The sequence below is a fragment of the Mizuhopecten yessoensis genome, unplaced genomic scaffold, assembly GCF_002113885.1.
Source record: "Mizuhopecten yessoensis strain PY_sf001 unplaced genomic scaffold, ASM211388v2 scaffold11017, whole genome shotgun sequence".
NCBI classification, from domain to species: domain Eukaryota; kingdom Metazoa; phylum Mollusca; class Bivalvia; order Pectinida; family Pectinidae; genus Mizuhopecten; species Mizuhopecten yessoensis.
Genome location: NW_018408837.1, coordinates 423,650 through 441,847, shown reverse-complemented (window position 1 = coordinate 441,847; position 18,198 = coordinate 423,650). Strand labels below are relative to the sequence as shown.

The window sequence follows — 18,198 nt, the reverse complement described above, 5'->3', positions numbered from 1 at the left end:
ATAAATACAACGACCCTCCTGAGTGACGTCATCATTTTTATGACGTCATAATTGCTATGTTGGGTACCATTGACCCTCAATGGAAGATGGCTGTTCCATTCACTGAGTTATCACGTATACACGATAATACACTGTTTTGAACTTAACGAGAAATTTTATTAAACATTTGTTTCAAATTTCTAGGATGTTAATTTAAGTAACCCAAAATGATATATATATAAGAATTGAAGTGGCTTGTTATTGCATTGACAGTCTTTATGAATGGCACATTTTGCCTTCAAAGCTATGTCATTCATATAGACTGTAAATGCCATAGCAATACAGTTGATTACTTAAATAGATACAGTAGGTTTTCCCATTTTTACGTAAGCGTCGAAATATTGAAGTCTTCCGGAAATTAGTCTTTGAGTGGGATCAATATCGGTGGTTAACGCTCTGTACTCATAACCAGTAAAATATTTCTACATCCTCGAGCTTGGCTGTGCATAGTGGGCGTAACCCCTTTTGAGTATCGAGGATGATATATTTCTAACGCATATGACATTACCAAATATTTGTTTTCATATGATTTTATTTAACGAGATTGGGTTTTAAAGTTTTGCTGTGAGAATGAAATGATAGCAATCATACTGTATTTTACTGCATTTTAAATATGAGCAATCAAAAACACGTACACATTTTAATATTTCAATTTCTACTCGAGAAGTTGGACCCAATGCAACTACCAAATGTTCCAGAATCTGTGACAAACTATCAGAATGGACTTTCACAAGTTCCAATTACTGAAAAAAAACTACATGTTGATTGAAATATAAGGTTTGAATCTTGCTTTGGTCGATTTCATGGGGTGATGAATTGAGTTGGTCTTGAAACAAATTCATCATGAAGTGCTTCGCAGTTCAATAAATTTGTATTAAGACCAGTCCAATTAAGCACCCCATGAAATCGATCAAAGCAAGATTAAATCCGCACCCTTCTCCGGCTCCAATTTAGTGTGTCCTCCACTTTTGATAAAAAAACAACATGTTAACAGGTAGTATTCAGTATTTTTTTTCCATATGCCTCAGTCAGTCTTACTAAATATGAATTACATTTCACTACTTGCATCATGACTCATGTGTGTTGATCGTGACGTCATTGAAACTGGGACGACATAATCGATGCTAGCTGACTGAACAATTGTTCCATTGAAAGAAATACGACGTTGAAGTATCAAATGATTTGTGACGTAAAGTGAATGATACAATAACGTCATGACCCTCAACCCCCCCCCCCCCCTTCCCACCCTTGGCTGATGGGAGATCTGTAAGAAAGTTGATGAAACCCTTTTTATAAGATTAATGACAACAATTGTTTTTTTCATTTCACATTTAGAAAATGAAAGGGAATATTTTTTTTTTTTTTATATTTTTCGCATTTCAGGATCACTAAATGGCGGACAAATTTGAAAACGAGGCCAGGCAATCAACATCTCGGATACACGAGTGTGCCGAAGATAAAGTGAGGAGAATTTTGACGAACGACCGCGGATTTATAAAATTTGAAGGTTGTGACGAGGAGCTAGGTCTAAGGCGTGTAAGTAATGTAATATCGATATGTGTATTATGCTTTAATCACGTCAGTTATAGCACACCAGCTGTATAATCAGGTACTCACATACTGAGAAGGAATCACTCGATATACTGGCGCCCAGAAAAAAACGCCTGATGCTTTTAATTAGTTTAAACTGTGTTTTATTCAATCAATAAGATATTTCAATAAGCCAAGTGAAAATTAAAAAAATTGAGACAGAATCAATTGTCACAGACTTGTATGTTAAAAAATTCAATTAGATTTCATTTAATGAAATATCGATGTGTGTATTATGCTTTTATCACGACTGTTATAGCACAACCAGCTGTACTCACATATTCCTTACAGTATATACGCGTTAATGATGACGGCAAAAAAGAAGGACCAGGACCCCTTGACGACGTCCTCAAGTCTTTGATGAGGGAGTGGGAACTCAAAACCCCTAACCTCCTCATCTCCGTGACGGGAGGGGCCAAAAGCTTCCAGGTGAAAACACAGCAGAGAACAGCCTTCAGGAGGGGGCTTATCAAACTGGCCAGGACTACGGGTACGTATAATTGACAACCTTTTTTTTGCAACAAGACGTGTTTACTTATAAGATCGAATGCATACTCTTAACATTGATGATGGTACATGTACGAAACGATCATTTTCGATAAACTGAAGAAATTTCTAAAGCGTGTATAAGGAGTACATGACATGGGCGAATTGACTTGATTTGCAGCGGATGAAGGCTGATATATATGTGACATTTCGTTATTTCGCAGCGAAATAATGATACTTATTGTCTTTTCGTCTCAATAACGAAACAACTTACTTAAAATAACGAAAGTATGATATCCGGTCGAATTACGATAACTAGTAGGGCGACATAACGGTAACTACTGGGGCGACATAACGATAACAAGTGTTGCGATACAATGATAACAAGTGGGGCGACATTACGATAACTAGTGGGGCGACATAACGAGCACTAGTGGGGCGACATAACGATCACTAGTGGGGCGACATAACGATAACAATTGGGGCGACATAACGATAACTAGTGGGGCGACATAACGATAACCAGTGGGGCGACAAACCGATAACTAGTGGGCGACATAACGATAACTAGTGGGGCGACATAACGATAACTAGTGGGGCGACATAATGATAACTAGTGGGGCGACATAACGATAACTAATGGGGCGACATAACGATAACTAGTGGGGTGACATAGCGGTAACTAGTGGGGCGACATACCGATAACTAGCGGGTCGACATAGCGATTACTAGTGGGGCGACAAACCGATAACTAGTGGGGCGACAGAGCGGTAACTAGTGGGGCGACATAACGATAACTAGTGGGGCGAAATAGCGATAACTATCGCACGAAAAAGCGATTACCTTCGTTTTGTCGCCCCTCTGATTCATAACGATAATTTGCAAGGCGAAATATGTCGGGTCGCTAAACAGTGACTTAATATCGCTGCGCAAAGACAATGTTTAGCGGGACGAAAAGACGATAAATATCGTTGTTTCAACGTCTTTTTACTCCAATCACAAACATGATAGTGAAAACAAGCAATTAAGTCATGCATAGTCTATATTGTCAAACAAAAAAACGTAAATTCCGCTGCACTTTTTGTTTTGACCTTACAGACCCATGGATAATAAGCGGCGGAAGTAACACCGGTATCATGAAGGAAGTCGGTGAAGCGGTCCGCGACTTCAATCTGACAGCCAATTGTGGCCAATCGATCGTTGCCATAGGAATAGCCACGTGGGGAGTTGTTCAAAATCGAGAACACCTAAGAAACGTCACTAAAAGTCATACAGAAATTGAACATACGATCAAAGTGCCATCTAGTGTTGACGATTTGAACTCGTCGAGAAGTTACAAGATAGAACGCGTTGTGAACAGGAACGAGACGTTTCTGAACCCGAATCACACGCACTTTATATTGGTGGACGATGGTTCTGAACACCAGTTCGGGAAGGAGATTGCTTTCCGTGCAGAAATAGAAAACGCTGTTGCCAACTTGAAAACGGACACGGGGAAAGGTATGGGGAAAAAAACTATATGGATCAAATTTATTATTCTTGAAAAAAATATATAAAAATTAAGATTTAAGCAATGTTTGGAAAATTATTATATGGATCAAATTTATTATTCGTATTTTTTTTTTTAGATGTTCTTTTAATATTATATATATATACGCTGTAGATGAAGGGACGCAGTAGATGAAGGGAGATAACTTTGTATTTACCCTACATGTATATCTATATTTATGTTTTTTTTTGTAACAAGATTAAACTCCTTCGGGGAAGAGCTTTGTCTAGGCTATGTCTTCTTATGTCAAGGTCAAAATCGTTCATTTTTTTGAATGGCTCACGATATCACGAGGGTGAACAGGTATTATATATATAAAATGTACGATGATGACGCTAACATGGCGCTATTTCACAACGTGACGTAGGCAAAATTATCATCTTAGTAAAGTGTTCTCGATTTCCTCATCGTTGCGATGATGTGATTTTTGAATCGATCAACAAGTGTCTATTCTCTATAACAGCTGTGTCAAATTGATTGGTGCACTACCAGATTGTCAAAGTGAAAATTCATTTGACTCAGTAGATGAAGGGAGATAACTTTGTATTTTCCTTACCAATTGATGAGATTTTCCCGCGTTTTTCCCTTCAGACGCTGTATCTGTGCCGGTGGTGCTATTGGTTGTTGAGGGAGGACCTAATACCATAGAAACCGTGCTGAACGCCGTCTGTAAAAACACGCCCACCGTCGTCGTCAAGGTAACCGAAACTGAAAATTATTTGTTCTTTTGATTTTAAGTGAGAACATTGAAACTTATTATATGCGACCAATACAGGTACCCGTTATGAAAATCAAACTTAAGATAATGTTTAAAGATACAAAAAAACTAACATCATTTTGAATGCACGTCCGGAAAAATGTTCCTGTCTTTAATCTTAGAGAGGTGTTTTATTTGCAGGGTTCGGGAAAGGCCGCAGATATTATAGCATATGCCTATGAACATGCAAGGGAAATAATCGAACACGGCAAAGAATCTGGACGAGGAAGGTAAGAAAACCACACAAATGTCACACCCTCTTAAACCAAAAAAAGAGGATACAGTGTATGATGAACTATTATGCTAGGATAGTTGTCTATAGTTAGTAAACCAGAAGGAATCTATGAGGGAAAAAAGTTAAAAGAAGAGAAAACAATATCGAATACGGAACACTGCAAATCACATATTTTTTGTGGAGTTTTAATTTCCTAAACCGACTTTTCTGTACTTATCGAAGAGGACGTTAATTAACGGTTCTCTTCACGTCTTTGTCACACGTTTTGCATAAATCATTGTTACAATGTTTTTTACAAGAAAATAAAAACACATTAAATACATTTATAAGTAATCTACCGTGTTCGTTAATTTTCGCGGTTGACACTAAAGAAAAAAAATATTTATGAACTTTAGGAATGGAATGGTAAGATTAAAGTTTACCCTGCACGCTAGTTGCGAAATTCAAACTTCACGAATGAATCGCAAAAATTCAAACCGGACAAAATTTGTAGCTGTACAGCATCATGCACACCTGGACTCTCTAATGTTTAAGGCCGGTGTCGGTGTTCGACGAGTCTTTGAAATCGAAGATACGAGCAATGATTGAGGAGGAGGCGTGGATCAATGTGGTGATTGACGATGTCTGCAAAAATGTCGAGATGTGTGTGAAAGAAAGGAACCTGATAACAGTGTTCGACATAACTGCTACGTCTGAAATGTCGCAGGGCATCGACATAGCCATACTTATGGCTCTCATGAAAGGTAAGACATTGACATAGCCAAAGGTGAGACATCGAGATAACCCTACTACAAAAGCTCTCATGAAAGGTAAGACATCGACATAGCAATGCTTCAAGCTCTCATGAAAGGTAAGACATCGACATAGCAATGCTTAAAGCTCTCATTAAAAGTAAGACATCGACATAGCAATGCTTAAAGCTCTCATGAAAGGTAAGACATCGACATAGCAATACTTAAAGCTGTCAAGAAAGGTAAGACATCAACATAGCAATACTTAAAGCTCTAATATAAGGTAAGACATCGACATAGCAATACTGAAAGCTCTCATGAAAGGTAAGACATCGACATAGCCAAAGGTAGGACATCGACATAGCAATACTTAAAGCTCTCATGAAAGGTAAGACATCGACCTAACAATACTTAAAGCTCTCAAGAAAGGTAAGACATCGACATAGCAATACTTAAAGCTCTAATATAAGGTAAGACATCGACATAGCAATACTGAAAGCTCTCATGAAAGGTAAGACATCGACATAGCCAAAGGTAGGACATCGACATAGCAATACTTAAAGCTCTCATGAAAGGTAAGACATCGACATAACAATACTTAAAGCTCTCAAGAAAGGTAAGACATCGACATAGCAATACTTAAAGCTCTCATGAAAGGTAAGACATCGACATAACAATACTGAAAGCTCTCAAGAAAGGTAAGACATCGACATAGCAAAAGGTAAGACATCTACAAAGCCATTCAAGTATGTAAGTTAAGACATCGATATAGTCATACTAAAGTAGGAACTCTTGTGAAAGGTAATATAAGAACATATCTATACTAAAGGCTCTCATTAAGTGATATATAGACATAGCTACTGTATAATATTAAAGGCTTTAAGACAAAGGATCGAAACAATCAAATTAGATGCTCTTATCTAAGTTAAGATTTCGACTTAGTCATGCTATACTTGAGGCTCTTATGAAATCGATATAGCTATATTAACATCGACATAGTCATACTGAAGGACTACAGCTACATCCATTAATTTAGGCTATCGTTTGTTCTGAGACGGCGTCCATTTGTTAATTTCAAGTTCAATAAAGAACCAAGCTATGAGAGAGACGAAATCCAATTTGTCTTGAAATTTACATCCGCTTTTTTGTTCAAGGGAAATAACTCATTTCTTCTTATGTATTTCAGTCAAGAGAGACAACTCCTTGAGCCAGTTGAAGCTCGCCCTCTGTTGGAACAGAATTGACATCGCCAACAGCGAGATTATGCGAGACATGAGTGTAAGTTATTTACATATTTTCCATCAACGGTTACGCGTCATAACACTACACGATTAAGTGGTCAAGTGGATGAACTCTTGATTTGATTGACGTGACCTTAGACTGGAAATAGGTATTTGTACTTGGTCACGTGCGCGAGTCATTTAGAAAAAAAATGTTCTACAGTATTAATTAAAAGGTGATGCCAGTACTGGACAATGTAAATTTCGCATTTTTAAAAAAAATGTTTGCGTTCTTTGAACAGCTAAGGTAATCTTAGGCAGTGTGTGTGTAATGTGTGCAAGTCTGATGTTGGCGATCTGCTGGTGTATTTGCATTTTTGCGACAGGGCGGATCAGATGTCGACTTTAAAGTGCCAGCTCACTTAAATATCATGTAGAAGGCACTCAGCGCAGTATTCCATCCGGTCACATGACAATGATAATAACGGGTTAACCAGTTTGCAACGATAACTTAAATGCTGAACGTCTAGCAAGGAATAACAATTACCACTTTTAAGGACTTCGGTATGTCCCAGCCTGGGGACAAAACCTTCCCAATTTACGTAAACTGTAACTTCAGTGCAAACGATGTTCATGGAAAAGCCCAGCGTACGTCATCTAAATGTGTGCTTCTTTTGACGATCTCAATATATGCGATGTAGGACAAGGAGCGTCCAAATGACACTTCTCCTATTATCTCGAATTCGGAAAATTGTGTTTTAAAATTGACAAAATGGTACGAAATTGAAATATTAACTGTCGTGTTTGTTTCTATAGCGACAGAGCCTGGAGACAGCCCTGGCGGATAACGACATGATAATGTCAGCACTCGGCCTAGATAGAGTGGACTTCATGGACCTTTTTATGGACAACGGTGTGGACATCAACACATTCTTGACCGCCAAACGATTGAAACAGCTTTATCACGAGGTTTGATATCTCGAAATTCTGACTGTATTTGTTCAGTTAACTCTCGTTAGACAGTAACCTATTGTAACATGGAGAAATGACCATGACGCATTTCGACATGAATTGGTTTATAAGTTCTATCGGTGCCTGTTTAGTCTATTTTTAGACTCACTGTATCTATATTACCGAATGTGTTATATTCATCTTTCAAGATACAAATTAAGATATTAGGCTCATCCTCGATATCCACGGGTTACGCTCAATTTCGCTCTCTGCACCCCTGGCATATGTCATGGCAAAATTAAAGGCACGAAGATAGATTTTTTGATTGGTCTCAGGTAAACTAAACTGACCAATCGCTAGACTGATACCTGTCCTTTAAAGATCACAAAGGAGAGACGCCCGACTTCAAAGCCTGTCAGTTTTTACCGCTACGTGACCGCGAGAGTCTTTTGATGTACGTCAAAGGATCGAACTAGTCTTCTTGTCTCATCAACAAGCCACGCACATCGAGCCTTCAATTTTGCCATGAAATATTCCAGGAGTGTAGAGAGCGAAAGTAAGCGTAACCCTGGATATCGAGGATGTATTAGGCTATGCTTGTGCAGTCTTTAGTCCTCGAGGTTTTCCGTAACCTTGATGGCCACAGTTATCTCTTTTGAGTAGTGGTACGGTTTATAATATACACACTTTAAAGATTATTAATTTAAAATTAACCGGTACACCTCTCATTTTTTTAGTTAAAAAATCAAGGGTTTTATGTACCTGTACCTGCCCCTCCGTTTCATCCGTAGTTTGGACTATTCGGATTTTCATTTTTAACTCCTAGCATCACCAATAAGTCCTAGAAGGGGGCAAAACAACTGTATGGTGTAGTGTAGTTCGTTTTTGACGTACTGTATCTATTAACAAATTTTAAAGGTGCACTCACCTACCTGTCTGTGTTTTACGTTGATCTCTTTAGTCAGAATACGTCATATTGACTGCTGCTATATCTATTGTACAGGTGCATTCCCAGATGTACCCAAATCACACTGTAACAAGTGCTCAAGAGATGTTTGTTTTTAATTTTTCATGAAATATCAATAACGACTGTTCTATATTTGAATTGTAATTTACACATAAATGTTTGTCTAAATAATATTTTTTTTTGTGATTGTATTTTACACAATACCTAAAGTGAAGGATGAACAATATCATCAAAATTCATTATGTGTTTTAATACAATAAAAAATAAGGAAAACATAAGTCCGCAGAATGGATAACCATTCCAATGCAGTATAACCACAAAATTGCAGACATATTGTTTCCTTCTAATGTTGCGCAGCCCTAACTAGCGCTTATTGGAAAGCTCCAGTTGTACAGGATACGTGTTCAATGGGAGGTAACTCAAGTTATTGTCTGCGCTGTGTATGACGCGTTGGGTGCCAGAACGATTTTAGACAGCCCTGCCGAAAAAAAAAGAGAAAAAAATACGGAATGGATTTGTTAGTTCAAACTCTGATATAAGAATTCGTTCACCATAACAGTTCTTTGAAACCATTGCCAGTAAGATAATGACATATTTCAAAAGTTAATTACTTTCATAAGGAAATGCCCATTCATGATCGTTTGATAAGCCAATTTCAACAGATGCTAATTTACATGTATACTGATTTGTCTTTCTCGTCATTCCGGCAGGTTTCCGCGAACAGTATTTTGAGGACGGTTTTGAAGAAGTACCCGAAAAAGGTGGACCTTAGATCGGACGTAAGTCAAACTGTCCTCTAATTAAATACATGTTTCTACTCCGGTAATATTCATGAGTCTTTAACATCAAAATCAATAGGTATTTTCCAGGGTTAAGCCCGGAGCACCGGAAGTGACGTAGGCGAAACCCAGGTATAGTTCCACTGATTTTTATTTTATTTTATTTCAAACACAAAAATGTGAAAGTAAATGAGACATGTACAAGCGATAATTTTAACTAGCACTGTCTCGAGATTTAAAAAAAAATGTAACTAATTTTTCAAGACAAGGCTCAGAGAACGCTTCAATCACCAAGATTCAAACCTAGGTCTATCAACGCATCGGCAAACGGTTCAGGTTTCAGTATAAAAATAAAATGATAAGTTAAAGTATATTGCGCATGGATTACAAAACGTAGTATGAACGCAATATACACGCCAATGTGTGAACCGCCGATTCCAGTGTGTGAAGGAAATCGACATTTTTCTTAAAACTCTTATTTTTCGTGAATAATTGTTTGTGAGAATTTGTGAAACGATCGATGGTGTGATTAAAGCCATTTTTTCCTAATTTTCATGTAGAGCAATTTAATGACGAAACATAGGTCGTATCCGTCATTTACACCAAGCCAACTCGTCGGCGTCGGCCTCGATTTTGTTTATACGTTCAAAAGTGAATGTCTCTTTTCTATGAAAATACTGCCGTAACCTTTTAGCTATTTTTGGACGTTCTGCTGGATAATCGAACTACTCGTTAGTGAAGCGGATGTAAAACCACTCAAAGAAATAAACCGCTTTCTTGTCATAAGAAATTACTTAAGAAAGTAACTAAGACATCTTCTACCCCGTTTCAGAAGATCTGCAAATACCACAATGATCATAAATGACTACATATATCTCTTTTACATTTGGAGTTTACATTTCTCGGATCTTGAAATTATTTATGTTTAAGGTATGTTTATTTCTGTTTTCGTCATATATTCAATTTAATCTTTCTCAACTAGAATTGTACTCCGATAACCTGACCAAAATAGAAAACAGCTCCCAACTTATTCCTTATCTTTACAGTATTTTTTCTGTAAGTAATTCATAACTATTTTCTACATAAATAAGATTAATGAATACATATTCCATTTTCTGTAAATATTGACGTGTGATTGGTTCAATAAGCATTGGTTAACTCCGCCCACAAGTGTTGATGACGTCACACAATGATGTCTCGTTTGCGGAAAATTTGCATAGCTTCGCCCACTGTGGTCACATGTGTTTTTGTCAACGTCATGTAAACTTGTCACCATCTATTATGATATGATTAATCCTGTTTGCGGGAACAATTCTTAATGAGCGAATGTCAGTGTAGACTGTAAATACATAGAAAATGTGGCGACATAGCGCCATATCTAGCTAGAATAAGCCACTCAAGAGCGCTTTACAGTATACAGATATAGAGGTTCCCCAACGAGTGATGGTAGGTTATCATGTTTATCTAACTCAAGTTGGTTAATTTTCAAATAATATTAAGAAACGAGGTTTACCGAGTGTCTTTTACAATTTGAAAATTAACTAACGTGAGTAAGATTACCATGATAACCTACCATCACGAGATTTGGGTCCTTTTTCTCCCATGACGTTCACATTTGATCTGGAAAGCCATATGTTCCCCTTGAAAAATACACTATGTCGGCTTCCGATGGGGAGAAAACAATTGCCGTGAATCATGACGTCACAATGGAAGATGGCGTCGCAAAGCATTGTTACGTGACGTCATAAGTAAAGAATTTACCAATAAAATCACGCCCAGGGTGTTTCTTAATAGTGGGTAACCAAAAATGTTTACCAATTCCTAGCAGGTTTATCCAATGAATCAGGAATGAGGAAACCTATAGTGGTTATGGGAGAAATACAATTTATACTATCAAGAAATTAATCGATACAATGGTGAGGATTATCAGGTGCTAACTTCCTAGTCCTATGCCACCTGGCTAATATCTCACTATGTGTATATTCCTGCGGGTGTGTTGGAGATGTATTATGATAAAAAGATAGCATACATGCTAATTCTTCTTTTTCCTGATAAATATATTTAATCAAATTGTCACATACGAATACTTTTAATCTTATGGGAGCGTTTTATTTTACTTATACAGGATTGCCTGGTACAGATCGGGATACTGATCAATTTTCTTCTCGGAGACTTTTACGAGGTCCTGGCAGTGTACAAGAAACCGGATGAGAGAAAAAGTTCCCAATCGTTAATTGAACAAAAGAATACCCAATTCTTTCCAAGACAGGAAAGCAGTAATGGTCTCGAACATAAACAATGGGGGAAACCTCAAAACCAAATTTTGCAAAATGATAATGTAGTGGTATCGAAAACGATTGTTGAGAACGGGGTTGAAAATAAAGTGACGTCAACGAACCGTTTCTTCCAGAACAAAATAGAAGCGGACACCAGAGTTGTTTCCCCTGTTAAGAAGCCGCCTCCCCGTTTACACACCATGAAATCTGCCGTTCGTAATTTCGTTTCCGTGAAAGGAACACTAGAAGGAATTCATAGATTTGAAAATCCAAATCTCCACTTGTTCCTATGGTGCGTGCTTACAAACCGACAGAAAATGGCGAAACTATTTTGGAAATATGGCAAGGTAAGAATTTGTTCTTACACAACTATAGAAATATCGTTTAAAATGAAGAATACAAGTGGTAAATATCTCTAAAAGCATGTTTACCACTGAAATATAAACAAAAATGCAGTGAAGATATGCGAAATGTTATGTTTTCACGTTGATGATAAAAGGTCTAATATCGATTGTATATTGACCAATCAAAATTATATTTTCCATTTACTGCTGCAGATTTTCTGTTCAAATATGTGGTTGGTAATTTTACATTTTTGGTACATACACAACCTATAAAATACCCAGCAGAAAATGGTATAATTGCGTTGAGTAGTCTATTTATTATTACACAAGCCCTGCTGTCAAGCGTGACGTCATTACTTAGCTTCAACATATAAAGCTACTGAATTCCGCACGTTTTTATGATGCAGCAATATTTTCGTCGTTTAAATTTTAAAAAATTGTAATAAATCGAATGGTGTTAGCGTTTAATACAATATATATTCCACTCGCATGGCAGAATATATCGCTTGGGGCCGCGGTGGCCAAGTGGTTAAGGTGTCTGACATTCTGCTACCACAAGCCCTTTACCACTGGGTCGCGGGTTCGAGGCCTCACGTTGGGCAATCGCCAGGTATTGGCCGTAGGTCGGTGGTTTTCCTCCGGGAACTTCGGCTTTCCTCCACCACCAAAACCTGGCACGTCCTTAAATGACCGTAGCACTTATTAGGACGTAAAACACAAACAAACCAAACCAAAGAATAAATCGCACTCGTAGAAAATGTCGCTATTCTGCCATTCTCGTGAAATATATAGTGTATTCAACGGGAACGGTAATATGTCCTCTATTTCCTTATTACGTAAATTAACATAACGGGTTATGTTGATGACATTGTTGTTTGTTGTGATGTAAATAAGGACCACATCGCCGCCGCCTTAGTTGCCCACGGCCTGTTAAAGAAGATGTCAACTCTCGTGGGAGATAAAGATTCCGAGAAAACACTGAAACACAACTCAGAGTAAGTAAACAAATCTCCATATCACCCTACAACCACCAGGGCCATAAATTGTACATTACACCGAATGAAAATTAAGGTAAAAAAGAAAACGTTGCTTTTTTTTTTTAACTTAATGAAAATAAAATCAACAACATAATACATTTTGAGAGTTTGGACACGCGGGCGTCTGCCATTTTTGCTGATATAGTAATGGGCAATACATCTCCCTAGAATATACGATCGGTTTGCCCACGGAAGCACGCGCTGCAAGGAGACAAGTATGTTCAACTTTGACGAGACGGTTAATGTGAGACAAGATAATTCGTCTCTAGGTTATGTGACATGTCTTAACGAGAAGGGGAAAATGTAATACAATTTCCTTTTCATATGCTTAATTTTGTAACAGATATTAACGTTAATGACAAACTTCACTCATTTCATTCGCAAAGTTCGTTTGCAATATATGCTTTCGGTGACTAAACGAGGTTACACTATAACTCATTTTTTAACTCTCAAATTTTCAGTGAATTCAGTCGACTTGCTCTGGAAATTCTAAACGAATGCCAAGAAAAGGACGAAAAGAAGGCCACAGATCTGTTAACACAGCGTATAGATGAATGGGGACACAGTACGTGCGAGCAAATCGCCATGAAGACAGACAACAAAGACTTCGTCGCTCATGCGACTTTTCAATCACTTCTGAGCTCTATGTGGATGGGCGAGTTATCTCCCCTGAATGGACTCCCTCGGGTAAGGTTAACCGGACGATCTATTTTCATCTATTGTATTCATGTATTTTTCATAATCATATTTAACCTTACTATCCTGTAAATCATCCAATTTTAGTGAGATATGTTTTATCGCGGAGATATGTCCTATATCCAAATACATTGTATATCGAAACGAGCTCTTAAGTTAGGGAGTTTCATTGAGATATAACTCTTTATAGTGAATACTAAGTTTCTTAATTTGTCTTTCATCGGCTTAGAATCGGCGAAGATTTTGAATTCATGATAGTCCTTTTTTTGTGAATACTCAAAATATGATACATGTAAGATGAACGCAAATCACACAGGTGATTGCGCCTTTCAAATTTCGTACATATGTTACAACATGTGTCATACAGAAGTTTCGTCCTTCTGAAATGTATGTAATTCTTATTATTTCAGATCCTGGTTTGCATCGTTCCTCTTTGTCAGCCTCTGATCTTATGGATCTTAAGATTCAAAGTGGATGATCAACGCGAACAAACAGAGGTAAGCCATTTAAATAAATTCGCTGTTTTAAGGATCCCTGTACTACTACCAAAAACTGTAACTAAGTATTGGGGACTGTTTAATGATCCCCATACCACTACCACAAACTGTAGCTAAGTATTGGAGAATGTTTAAGAATCCCCGTACCACTAACACAAACTATAACTAAGTATTGGAGACTGTTTAAGGATCCCCGTAACACTACTACAAACTGTAACTAAGTATTGGAGACTGTTTAAGGATTCCCCGTACCACTATCACAAACTGTGACTAAGTTTTGGAGACTGTTTAAGGATCCCCGTACCACTAACACAAGCTGTAACTTAGTATTGGAGACTGTTTAAGGATCCCCGTACCACTACCAAAAACTGTAACTAAGTATTGGGGACTGTTTAAGGATCCCCGTACCACTACCAAAAACTGTAACTTAGTATTGGAGACTGTTTAAGGATCCCCGTACCACTGTCAAAAACTGCAACTAAGTATTGGAGACTGTTTAAGGATCCCCGTACCACTACCACAAACTGTAACTAAGTATTGGGGACTGTTTAAGGATCCCCGTACCACTACCACAAACTGTAACTAAGTATTGGAGACTGTTTAAGGATCCCCGTACCACTACCACAAACTGTAACTAAGTATTGGAGACTGTTTAAGGATCCCCGTACCACTACCACAAACTGTAACTAAGTATTGGAGACTGTTTAAGGATCCCCGTACCACTACCACAAACTGTAACTAAGTATTGGAGACTGTTTAAGGATCCCCGTACCACTACCACAAACTGTAACTAAGTATTGGAGACTGTTTAAGGATCCCCGTACCACTACCACAAACTGTAACTAAGTATTGGAGACTGTTTAAGGATCCCCGTACCACTACCACAAACTGTAACTAAGTATTGGAGACTGTTTAAGGATCCCCGTACCACTACCACAAACTGTAACTAAGTATTGGAGACTGTTTAAGGATCCCCGTACCACTACCACAAACTGTAACTAAGTATTGGAGACTGTTTAAGGATCCCCGTACCACTACCACAAACTGTAACTAAGTATTGGAGACTGTTTAAGGATCCCCGTACCACTACCACAAACTGTAACTAAGTATTGGAGACTGTTTAAGGATCCCCGTACCACTACCACAAACTGTAACTAAGTATTGGAGACTGTTTAAGGATCCCCGTACCACTACCACAAACTGTAACTAAGTATTGGAGACTGTTTAAGGATCCCCGTACCACTACCACAAACTGTAACTAAGTATTGGAGACTGTTTAAGGATCCCCGTACCACTACCACAAACTGTAACTAAGTATTGGAGACTGTTTAAGGATCCCCGTACCACTACCACAAACTGTAACTAAGTATTGGAGACTGTTTAAGGATCCCCGTACCACTACCACAAACTGTAACTAAGTATTGGAGACTGTTTAAGGATCCCCGTACCACTACCACAAACTGTAACTAAGTATTGGAGACTGTTTAAGGATCCCCGTACCACTACCACAAACTGTAACTAAGTATTGGAGACTGTTTAAGGATCCCCGTACCACTACCACAAACTGTAACTAAGTATTGGAGACTGTTTAAGGATCCCCGTACCACTACCACAAACTGTAACTAAGTATTGGAGACTGTTTAAGGATCCCCGTACCACTACCACAAACTGTAACTAAGTATTGGAGACTGTTTAAGGATCCCCGTACCACTACCACAAACTGTAACTAAGTATTGGAGACTGTTTAAGGATCCCCGTACCACTACCACAAACTGTAACTAAGTATTGGAGACTGTTTAAGGATCCCCGTACCACTACCACAAACTGTAACTAAGTATTGGAGACTGTTTAAGGATCCCCGTACCACTACCACAAACTGTAACTAAGTATTGGAGACTGTTTAAGGATCCCCGTACCACTACCACAAACTGTAACTAAGTATTGGAGACTGTTTAAGGATCCCCGTACCACTACCACAAACTGTAACTAAGTATTGGAGACTGTTTAAGGATCCCCGTACCACTACCACAAACTGTAACTAAGTATTGGAGACTGTTTAAGGATCCCCGTACCACTACCACAAACTGTAACTAAGTATTGGAGACTGTTTAAGGATCCCCGTACCACTACCACAAACTGTAACTAAGTATTGGAGACTGTTTAAGGATCCCCGTACCACTACCACAAACTGTAACTAAGTATTGGGGACTGTTTAAGGATCCCCGTACCACTACCAAAAACTGTAACTAGGTATTGGAGACTGTTTAAGGATCCCTGTACCACTACCAAAAACTGTAACTAAGTACTGGAGACTGTTAAAGGATCCCCGTACCACTACCACAAACTGTAACTTAGTATTGGAGACTGTTTAAGGATCCCCGTACCACTACCACAAACTGTAACGAGGTATTGGAGACTGTTTAAAGATCCCCGTACCACTGTCAAAAACTGCAACTAAGTATTGGAGACTGTTTAAGGATCCCCGTACCACTGTCAAAAACTGTAACTAAGTATTGGAGACTGTTTATTTAGGCATACCATATATGGCAGGACATTTATGAAAAAATAAATAAAGATGAAATTAACAATACTTATTAAATGAAGTGTTTTTAGTGTAAAAACACGGCGTCACCAGACCAGTATTCGAACTCTGGATTTCAGACTGTTATTTTATCGATCTAACCGATTAAGTAACCTAGTAAACGGAAATGGCCTGTCTTAACGGTGATACAGTTATATCCAAAAACGAAATTGCGTGGAGGTTACTTTATATACGAAACACCACAGTGGAGAGGGACATGGATCCTTAAATACCGTCCACATCAAAATGATTTCAAAGAAAATAAATATTTGGTCAGTGTCGTAAAATACCAACTTTATTTGATAGCTTGGTACTTAATTCCATAATGAAAAACAAACTTGTACATGTATATCGCAGAAACAATACACCTTTTATTGTTTTGGGACAATGTAATTAGTTTTTTATATGGATACGTATTTCTCAGGTTCTTTTCAAAATGATGAAAAATATTCCTTTTGTGCAATAATTTGTATCACTGATAAATTTCAGGCGAAACAAATCAAAAGTGAGACTACTGCACTTAGTGACAACCTCTCCATCAGGTAAGTTACTTAACTAAACAGTGGTCCATATTTTCTCAAATCGGGTGCAGATTTAACTCACATGAATTAACCTGATTTGTTCTGCGTCACATAAGTTAACCTTATAATCCCATCATCTGTCCAGCAAAATTGTGGCATTAAAAAGGGGGTCTAGCGATATCGAAGGAAATGTTAAGAAGAAAAGTTTGATTTTAAATTGGTGATAAGCGATGTGGCCAATGAATCGAGGGGCATTATATCGAAGTGTAATTGTATGATAAAATAACTTGTAACACACGGATATTTGTGGCAGAGAAAGGAGTGTATGATAACATAGTGATACTATTATTGCCCAGTACACTAGGTCAGTTTTCATATGACACTGGTAATATATTTATGGCGATTATTCTTGATAGCAACCAGGACTCATGTATTAAATTCTAATTCAATAAGCTTTTTCGACTCGTCAACGAAAACAGAATTTTTTGAAATTTTTAAATATTGTTTTGTCAATGTGTGTTTTTTTAATCCCTATATATGTAGTTCAAGTTTTGAGAATATAGCAGAACAAAAAAATACTGCTTTTAACTGCCTTTTAGCTGACCAGGCGATGAAACAACTGTAGGACATTCTAAGATAATTGGTAAACGTTGAACGTCTCGAGTATTGATTGTGAAAAGATTCATGTAGCACAACCAAAAATCGTTTCTATGTAACGTCTCGATGAGTAGTACGGTATACGTGTACTCTGTCACCTTCATCAGACAAATGACCAGTGAAGCGTGTGTACACAAAGGTGTAAAATATGAACGAGTTATCCACAAATCGACGTCAATTCGGCTACGCTGTAAGCGTATGTACACAAAGGTGTTAAGTATGTACGAGTTATCCACAAATCGACGTCAATTCGGCTACGCTGTAAGCGTATGTACACAAAGGTGT

At 37.9% G+C, this 18,198-nt stretch overlaps 1 protein-coding gene across 1 annotated transcript in view; it reads left to right on the top strand.

The window, feature by feature from the left end:
• LOC110464655 (transient receptor potential cation channel subfamily M member 2-like) overlaps positions 1–18,198 on the top strand; it is a 66,287-nt gene that overhangs the window by 27,159 nt on the left and 20,930 nt on the right. Inside the window, exons 2-15 of the mRNA XM_021519991.1 lie at positions 1,423–1,575; positions 1,921–2,119; positions 3,214–3,615; positions 4,256–4,362; positions 4,563–4,651; positions 5,191–5,399; positions 6,574–6,665; positions 7,424–7,576; positions 9,236–9,304; positions 11,430–11,927; positions 12,819–12,919; positions 13,423–13,648; positions 14,068–14,154; positions 17,225–17,277. Coding sequence (XP_021375666.1) covers positions 1,432–1,575; positions 1,921–2,119; positions 3,214–3,615; positions 4,256–4,362; positions 4,563–4,651; positions 5,191–5,399; positions 6,574–6,665; positions 7,424–7,576; positions 9,236–9,304; positions 11,430–11,927; positions 12,819–12,919; positions 13,423–13,648; positions 14,068–14,154; positions 17,225–17,277 — 2,429 coding nt within the window. The 5' untranslated portion in view covers positions 1,423–1,431. The remainder of the gene's footprint in view (positions 1–1,422; positions 1,576–1,920; positions 2,120–3,213; positions 3,616–4,255; positions 4,363–4,562; positions 4,652–5,190; positions 5,400–6,573; positions 6,666–7,423; positions 7,577–9,235; positions 9,305–11,429; positions 11,928–12,818; positions 12,920–13,422; positions 13,649–14,067; positions 14,155–17,224; positions 17,278–18,198) is intronic.